Source organism: Polypterus senegalus, chromosome 1 (assembly GCF_016835505.1).
Source record: "Polypterus senegalus isolate Bchr_013 chromosome 1, ASM1683550v1, whole genome shotgun sequence".
In the NCBI taxonomy this organism is placed as follows: domain Eukaryota; kingdom Metazoa; phylum Chordata; class Cladistia; order Polypteriformes; family Polypteridae; genus Polypterus; species Polypterus senegalus.
In genome coordinates this window covers 126755426-126764793 of record NC_053154.1, presented here as the reverse complement: position 1 = coordinate 126764793, position 9368 = coordinate 126755426, and the positions used below count along the sequence as shown (strand labels likewise).

Genomic DNA, 9368 nt, shown 5'->3' with positions numbered 1-9368 from the left:
ATCCTACTAAAATGTATTTGCTGGTATTTATATGTGAAATTTGTGAATTAGTATGGTATTTCAGGATGTCTGTGAAAGTATTTCCATAATTAGAATTCATTTATAATAAAAAAGCAAAATCTGTAATAGAATACTAAAATAATAAAATACCTTAAAAATATAGCTTATAAGGTTTAATAAACAGCTGTAGAGGTTTTCCATTCTAATAATTAAAATGACAAGCAAGGCAATTTTCATAGATAAAAGCAGTTGAATATGTGTTTCATACAAACAACAATGTATTCTTCTTTTCTTACATTAGGTTTTTAGAGGCATTTTTCCCATTAGATATTTTTTTGTATTTTTCTCTGGTTTAAGCAATATAATATAACATTTTGGAATAAAAATACAAATGAGTAAACCAAAGCTGGAAGCTAAAATAGCAAATATCTCCACAGCCACTGTGTATTTCCCAGGTGAGCTTATATATGCAGGAATAAAAGTTATCCAAACAGCACAAAATATTAATATGCTAAATGTAATGAATTTGGCTTCATTGAAGTTGTCCGGCAATTTCCGAGCCAAAAATGCCAAGATGAAGCACAGACCAGAAAGAAATCCGATGTAACCTAAAACTGCATAAAAAGCAGTGGCAGACCCCAAATCACATTCTAAAATAATAATTTCTGAGGAGTGCTTCATATTTTTATTTGGGAAAGGGGGAGATATCAATAACCAAAATAGACATATGACTACTTGTATGAGTGTAAAAGCGCAAACACTTAATCGCTGTTGGGTTGGCCCAAACCACTTCATAATGTTACTACCAGGCAAGGTGGCCCTAAAGGCCATCAGCACAACTATAGTCTTCCCCAGAACACAAGAGATACATAGAACAAATGTGATTCCAAATGCAGTGTGGCGTAAGATGCAGGACCAATCAGAAGGCTGACCAATAAATGTAAGCGAACAAAGAAAACATAATGCCAAAGAAAAGAGAAGCAGGAAACTTAATTCAGAATTGTTAGCTTTAACAATGGGTGTATCTCTCTTCAGGTAAAAGACAAATGCAATGCTGGTACTTAGGGAAGCACCCAACAAAGAAAACGTTGCTAGTAATATTCCCATAAGTTCTTCAAAGGATAAATACTCAATTTCCTTTAAAATGCATTGATTTTTTCCCTTATTTGATTTGTACTCTAGAGGGCACTTTAAACAGTCAGGTGAATCTGAGAAAGAAATATAAAACAAGGTAGGTTAGTATCATAAAAACTTTTGAATGTTGCTGTTATAATATTTACAAATTTAAAAATGTATTATAATTACTTATTTTATTTTGTTTTCATTGTAATCTTTAGAGTTACTGTGGTGACTGTTAAGAACTACTTTATGAAAAAATAAGCATGTTATTGTAAACACATGCATATCAATCCTTTTTTTATTCTTTTTGATTGTTGTGTACAAATTTTCATGCATTTTATTGCTTTGTTTACTGTTTTCCGCAAATATCCCAAAACCCTTGTGTTAGGTTAGTGAGAAACTCCTAAATATCCCAGTGTCAGTGTGATTGTGGGTTTGCCCATCCATGAATGTCCTGTCTAAAGCTGGACTTTGTGCTGATTCAAATTTTACACTAGCAGAACAATTCAGTATTGGGTTATCCACTTGAATATAATATAAGAAATCATTACTTATTATCAAGCTGCATTATTCAGTTTTATTTAAATTAAATTTTGTCATAAAGTATGAGAAAAGCAAAAATGAAATGTGTATGCAATTAATCATAGGGTGTAGATTTTTACAGAAACATTTGTTGTATAATCTTTTAAAGATGGTGTCAGTTATAGGATATTCAGTTAAATTGTATTATTATTATTATTATTAATATTATCAAAGATCAGGAGTCAGAGGTAGGTAAAACCCAGATGTCTTATCTAACAGGTGTAACATGCTACTACTAAATATAGACATATTTACTGGTGAATAATGTAATAACTTGAATAAATTAATGTATTTATTGTTTATAACAGATTTCCAAATTCAAACATTGAGGAGTACACATAGTGCAATATTTTTCTAAACGTCTGTTGCGCTACTGTGTTTTCAAAGGTGTTTTAACTGTGTTACATATAAAAGCTGTGAGAAAATGTTGCTGTATTTACAAAGTTTTACACAGTTTGTGAATCTCATTCATTTCTTTGAAGAAAATGACATTAACCTTCTATTTTCTATTAACGTTAAATTAATTCTGGTGGGATACGATTGTCGTAAGTATTAAACATACCTGTTCTATTGCTAATTTCACCATCTGCACAGGGTATACAGTCATAACAACAGACAGGCTTTCCTTTCTGGACTGCTTTACGAGTTCCAGGCTGACAACTGTCACTGCACACAGATTTTGGCACCTTAATTTTAATAAACACAGTAGTTGTTAGTGTGTTAAAAATATGGAGCCTAAAAATTCATTCTCATTTGGGTTATGGTCTTTGGATTTCTGAATGTTTGCAAGGAGTGTGCTTGTTGCAATACACAAAGATACAGCATATACATAATGTAAAGCAATAAAAAAAAAATCCCAAAATTATCACCTTTTGTCCTGGCCCAGACCAAACTATGCGGCTGTAATTTATCATGAACTGCTGTTCTTCTGGTAGAAATGCATAATATGCACCAACTGTTACAAATTGTATTAAACCTTCTTTATCTAACTGCCAGTTTATCAAGTCATATGTTTTAACTTTTGCTGCAGGGTCTCCGCTCTCATCAAAATAAAAGTTTTCTCCATTGCTTGCTGTAAAGTTTACAATTTTTAGATACTGCAGTACCTGGATGGATAATAATCAGACATCAATACAATTATTTTATTAATAGCCCAACCTGCAGGGAAAACTTGGGGAGTTGGTGGCAGAATTGGCACTTCAGCCACCATAAAAAAAACCCACACCATTCCACTCCATCTGAACTATTGTAGTCTCTTCATATAATGACTTTAAACATTGAAATAATATTTCTAGTTATTTGACTATAACACATATAAACTACAGTGAGCATGTGTACATTTTACTGAAAAGTCCATGCTCTATAACATGAATAATGTTACGCAATAATAAAGACATGGATATCCACTCTCACAAAGCTAGATGAATATTAAAATCAGCTTGTTTTTTTTAAGTAATGAGATGGAGAAAGTGGTGTGGAAAATGTTATGTATTACTTACTTTTTTCTTTGTGCTTAACACAGCTCCAGTAAATGTTACATAAATACAAAATGTTCAAGAAAATTTCAGACAGAAATAGAGCCATAGTACCTGCAGTGGTTCAACTGATGTCCTGTTTGAACATCTTTTACTGGCGATTTGCTCAGGACTGTTACATTTCAGGAGATTGTGTAGTGAATAAGCTATTGCATACATAGCTTTATATGCATTACCAGAATATCCATTATTCGACATGTCAGTATATTGAGTATTCACTGCACCTAAATTTTCAGTGCCTGTGCATGGCAAAAAAGTTGCAGTGCCATCTTGAGAAGATGTAGTGCAGTTAAAAAGAAATTCCCAATACGTATTCATGCCAGAATTCCCAGGTATATTTGATGGACGAACATTCAATAGAAATTCTTTTAGTCCAGGTATAATAGCATCACTAACTTGAACTCCAATTGCACCCTTCAAAAGTTTGTAATATTCCATCATTGATGGATTTCTTGCTGAAATCCAAGAGTCTGACCCTATCCACTGAAAACCAGTTACATTCTTCAAATACATTTCTTCAAGGAGAACTTCCAGATCATAAAAATTAACAAAGCCTATGATGACATTTGAGGAGGATGACTTAATAGTATTAACAGTTCTACGAAATTTCTCTCTTGGGTAGGTTCGGTATATGGTCTCAGAATATTCAATGCAGACACCTTCCTGTTGTGCAATTTGTTCAAATGTAGCCATTCCATAATTACCATAATCATCATCACTTCTTATTGCTCCAACCCAGGTCCATCCAAAATGTTTCACAAGTTGAACCAGAGCTCTGCTTTGATAATAATCACTAGGAATTGTTCTTAAGAAAGCAGGAAAAAGCTTTTTATCACTAAGGCATGCACAGCTGGCACCATGACTAATCTACAAATAGAAAAAAACAAGGTAAAGCTTGCTTAATTGAACTTTCCTATTTTTTGCCAATATTTGAAATACCTGCTTGTATATACAAGTACACAGTATGTAAAAACTCATAATTGCTTTCACATTTGTTCATTACTATAAGATTGATTAGTTTGTATTTAATGTTAATTCTTACCACTGGTACATTAAAAGGCCCCAGAGCTTTTGCAACTCCAACAGTTGGCGCTGAGCTAGATGGTCCTATAATTGCAAGAACAGAAGATGGTTTGGCACAAGACTTGTCTCCAAGGGATCCTTCCCCATTTCCACTCACTAAGGCCATCGCTGATCTAATAGCCAATTGTACATCTCTGCAAGCATCATATATCTTATAGCCCAGAACAATACCCGGCAGGATGTCTGTGCTGTTATTTATTTCATCAATTGTAAATATCATACTTTGTGCAAACTGAAGTTCTCTGAAGTTGAGACTGTAAGAAAGTATAGTAAATCCAAGTATCATTAATGTTTATATTGCTTTAATAAAATAGTATTAGAATAAGCAACAGACATAAGGCAGAAAACATATTTTGAAATACATATACTGTAAGCAGACAAGCATCTTCTGTATTAGTCTTTATTTACACCTTTCCGCAATTTTTCTTTACTTTGTTGAAAACATCTGTATTATTGATAATGCACAGTATGTTCTTATAACTTTTACATTAAATTAACATATACTAAATCTAGAGATAAAAAGTAAAAGGCAATGTTTCACACTTGGATGTTAAACTTTGTTAATAAATTATTTATCTTTACTGCACCTGAAATTTGCTTCACCTTTGATGTCTTGAGAGATGTAAGGGGCTGATAAGAGTTAACAAGCATCTATATCATAAGTTACATTTCTGGAGAGCTTCAGTATGAAGTACGTTAAAAAAAAGATAATAAGAGCTCTAAAACTGTGCCTCAGTCTAACACATCACTGTGATAGATAGACAGATTTTATATCTCAAACTTTAGATTTAATTGTCCTTACCCCTTGCATTGTGATACTTCTGGCATACTTGTAAATGTTAGATTGTCATCAATTGGGTTATCATGCAAAGAGAAAATACCCCCAATAATTATATCTCCATCTTTTGAAAACATAGGTAGCTCTGTTTTTCTCCATTGCAAACACAGAGGATCTTTTGCATCCGATGAAAAAGGCATTGCACATATGATGAAAAGTAACATTTCATTTTAAGATGTTAGTTTCTAGAGGAAAGAATTCAGTGAAATGTGCCCTTCTGCACGGAGATTATATACAGCAAAATCCTGTAAGCCAAAGAAAATCTTATCTATTGGGAGATGTTGACTTTTTAAATGTGTCATCAACATCTCAAAGGAAAAGATCAAGTGAAGAGTAAATATGTTGGTTTGTCTAAGGAATTGCTTTAATACTTCTGACAGTTTGTTTTTAACTTGGTCCATACTAACAATAAAATAGTTTTTTATTTCTTTTCTAATGTGCTTGCCACATATCCCTGTATATTTCAGAAAAAAATGAGAATTAATTATTTGAACAAAATGGAAATGAGAAACCTAATATTTGCATGAATATAGTATTTCTGTCTAATATATCTGAACTGAAATAAGAAAATATTAAAACACTATTGTATTGTATTGTATTGTCTCAAATTGAGAGTCAGATGGGACCAGAGCCTATCCTGGCAGATTCAGATGTAAGACAGGAACCGTCTCAGAATGGGGGTGCCAGTTTATTGTAGGAATCACTCAGAAATGCACCAACACTCACACAGGCCCAACTGATAGTTGCCAATTAGCTTAATATATGTCTTTGCAATATGTAAGTAAAATTAAAGAACCAGGAAGACATCTTAGGCAGAGATGGGGAGAATGTGCAGACTTTACTCAGGCAGTGGTCAGGCTTAGAATTTGAACCCAAAACACTAGTTCTATGAAATCTCTTTGTTGCACAGTAAAGATTATATTTATAATGAGGTTTACTGATATTGCATACTGCATTCAGACTATTAAGTAAATAACATCAAATTAAAAAGAGTTTTCTAAGAAGTCGGTGGATAGTTTATAAAGAAATTCTTATTGACAATGGCATGCAGTTTATAAATACATGACTAATTTAGCATTAGATTTCAAACTTAAAGATTACAAGGTGCCTAATGTACTGTAAAGTATACAGTGCCTCCTATGCTATGCCTTTTAACAATCCTATGCTTGCCATTTGACCAAGGGACCATTTGTAAACACTTGCCCTCCAGTTATTTTCAAATAGCATGTCAATTTTCCTATTTTATTGTTTTGCCAGATAATATAATGCACTTTTTATCTGATATTTATTTATCTACTGTAGCCTGCAGGGGGTGTCTCACGGCCTGTAAACCCTTGACACAGTTTTGGTGAAAACACAGTTGTTTTATTTACAAATACCTTTCATAGTTTTCTTCCATTTAATAGTGCACAACTAAAGCACACTACTTTCTCCTCCTCTTATCCCAGGGGAGCCTTGCTTGACTCCTCTCCCAGCACTCACTTCCTGTGTGAGTGGAAGTGTGCCGGATTCAGAATTACTTCCGGTGTCAGGACACCACAAGCAGGAAGCACTCCTGGGTCAAGCAGTAGCTCTGAAAAGTAGGAACATCTCCTTCCTGCAGCTCTCTATGGGACACAGCAGGGAAGTCCCACTGGACTACAACTCCCGGCATTCCCTGCCGCCATATGAATGGGTATACCACCCCAGGAATGCTGTCACCTAGTGTGTCAAGAAAGCATGCACTTTTGAGGGGCTGTCTCCCTCTCTATTCATTATCCTGGCCTCCCTTACAGCTTAAGACACGGGGCTCATCTCTGCTGGATGTCAGATTGTGTCCCACCGCTCCTCACACTATATATTTGGTGTATTTTTAATATGGAACATATTTATTTGTTGATGAATGTTTCTGAACCAACCAAAATATGGTTTTACTTTGTACTGTATAATAAAAATAAATTGAGCAGGAAGGAACTCAAATAAACAGCTATGGAAATTTTAGCTTTCATAAATGTTAGCACTGTGGTATAGTAGTTAATTTTGATGCGTCACCTCTTAAGAAACATGGAATTGATTCGCTGTTAATGTATAGTTTATATGTTCCCCCTGTGTTTACAATGTATTTTTCTAAAACTCTAATTTCCACCCACAGTCAAATGACATGGGTATAAAGATTATTAAGTGACAATTGTCGTGGCGAAAAATTCGTCACCAGAAGGCATTTTACCTAAAAATGAAGGCTATTGGGACTCAGGATAGACAGATAGTTTTAGAGCTTTATTGCAATAAATCAACAACACGGACTCAACCCAATTCGGCCGAATCGAGCCCCGAACATTGCAGCAATCGAAGTTTATATAACAATTTCTTATCATTTTGACCTTGTTCAATTAGCTCATTCTGCACCTGGCTATACTGTCTATTTTTCACTCTAGTTTCTGTTTTGCTTATTCTTGATTGGTTCTTCAACTGGGCAGACGTTCCTTATTCCATGTTTGGTCTTTCATGGTGTCACTTCCTTCTCTAGCCTTTCATGCTATACTATAATGGTGGCCTAAAGCTAAGCTTTAATTAAAAAGAAATGTGATATATGCTTTCATTTAATCATTGCTTAGCATGCTTGATTTGCCTTTATTTCTGTGCTAAAGTTAATTTCTAATATATTCTTCTATATTTATTGCTAATGCCTGAATATACTAGTGTTTCATTCATGCATTACATCAGTGTGACTTTGCTTACAGCAAAAGCCTTTTGTTTCCTTTCTGCTGATTCCTCAATCCAGCTGGTTTCTTTACGTGCCTCCCAGAGCCATCTTCTCTGTGGTATCATTCTTTTAGCTTCCTAGCCTTGGACACAGGTGTTCTCAACTTCTTATCCTGTTCTAGCTGGTTTCTGTATGTCATTTTTTGTTCTTTTTCCTGTATGTTCTCACACTAGTAATTTCTGCTTTAAGCTTAAAAATAACGCAATATGACTGATTTTTTTAGTTAACTATTTGCTTGACCTATCTTATTTGCTTAACATTCTAATTTATGCTTAATCTAATGTTTTAGAAGCTTTTAATTACTTTTTATGGCTCTTTATGTTAATTTGCTATTTTTATGCTAATATAAAAAATTTTCCTTCTACATTCCTCCCTTTGAGGCTTAATGAAGCCTCACCATCTAACCTGATTCCAAAAGAAAGGTAGGGGATGACGGTTCAATTCTTTTTTGGAGCCCAATATGGACATCCCCCCCAGTTCTTCTCAATCTTCAACACCCGTACCCCTCCTCTGGTGGCACAAGTGCCAAACATCTCCCCCATCAATCAACAAAGAGGAGTAAAAGACTTCCTGGCCCTAACCTAACAGTCAAAAAGTATGCATAATCAATCATAAGTTCAGATAAAATTGAACAAGAAGGGAATATAACACAATCCATGATGGTTACAAGAAAAATAATACAGAAGGCTTAAAATAATAGAACAATTGTCCAAAATAAGGGCTTTTCCTTCGCTTGGAGAGATATATTTCCAGTGAAAGGTACTTTGCGCACCATGGAGGGTCACCTCCCTAGGGAGCAGTTACTAGCACTTCACCCAAGGAGTTTCTTCTGGTTTAGTATTTCATTATCCACATTGTCACCAAGAAGAGAATCAAAATCTGTAGCTGAAGATGTCCATGATTCAAGAACTTGGATGTGCACTTGTTTGACAGCAGCTCTAGTAATTATTAATTTTGAAAACTAGCAATAAGCAGCAAAATACCATTCAAGGATATAACGATACCATTAAGAGAGTAATTTCTGCTTCACAAACATGGCTCCCCATGATTTCCAGGTTCAAATGAAGCTAATACTAAGTATATTGGTTTTACGTTTTCTTTCTAAGATGGATTTTCTTTTCTAAGATGGATTTACAGATAATGTCAGAACTGTCTCAATTCCTAAATATGGTAAAATAACTATTTAATATACCTAGTGTTGTGTGTTCATCTACAATCAGAACTATTAATAATATTGTTAGTGGCGATACAGATGACATTAATATTTATCTTAAAAAACTAAGTTCTCAGTTTTATGCTGCCACTGGTGTGCACAATAATAAGAGATAAAATCCTTATACACCTCACCATGCTCACATATCACATTCATTCATAAAATTGCCCAAATATACGCCAAGCTGTGGTCTCAATATTGAGCCACTTTTATCACATTAATGCAGCTATTTTGTGGACAGTAGGTGTCAATCCT

General features: G+C 34.3%; 1 protein-coding gene across 1 annotated transcript; it reads right to left on the bottom strand.

Annotated features, from left to right (window-relative positions):
- Nucleotides 1–297: 297 nt before the first annotated feature.
- Nucleotides 298–5297, bottom strand: LOC120534220 (extracellular calcium-sensing receptor-like). Its single transcript, XM_039761671.1, has 6 exons — nt 5122–5297; nt 4279–4573; nt 3291–4103; nt 2571–2807; nt 2264–2387; nt 298–1208 (listed from the first exon to the last, which is right to left on the bottom strand). The coding sequence occupies exons 1-6, from the start codon at nt 5295–5297 to the stop codon at nt 298–300; spliced, it is 2556 nt and encodes an 851-aa protein (XP_039617605.1).
- Nucleotides 5298–9368: the final 4071 nt, after the last annotated feature.

Coding starts and splice junctions, on each gene's coding strand:
- LOC120534220 (XM_039761671.1), bottom strand. CDS start 5,297: ATGCCTTTTTCATCGGATGCAAAAGATCCTCTGTGTTTGCAATGGAGA. Junction 4,574..5,121: donor GAAGTATCACAATGCAAGGG/GTAAGGACAATT, acceptor ACTTTCTTACAG/TCTCAACTTCAGAGAACTTC. Junction 2,388..2,570: donor GGTCTGGGCCAGGACAAAAG/GTGATAATTTTG, acceptor ATTAAAATTAAG/GTGCCAAAATCTGTGTGCAG.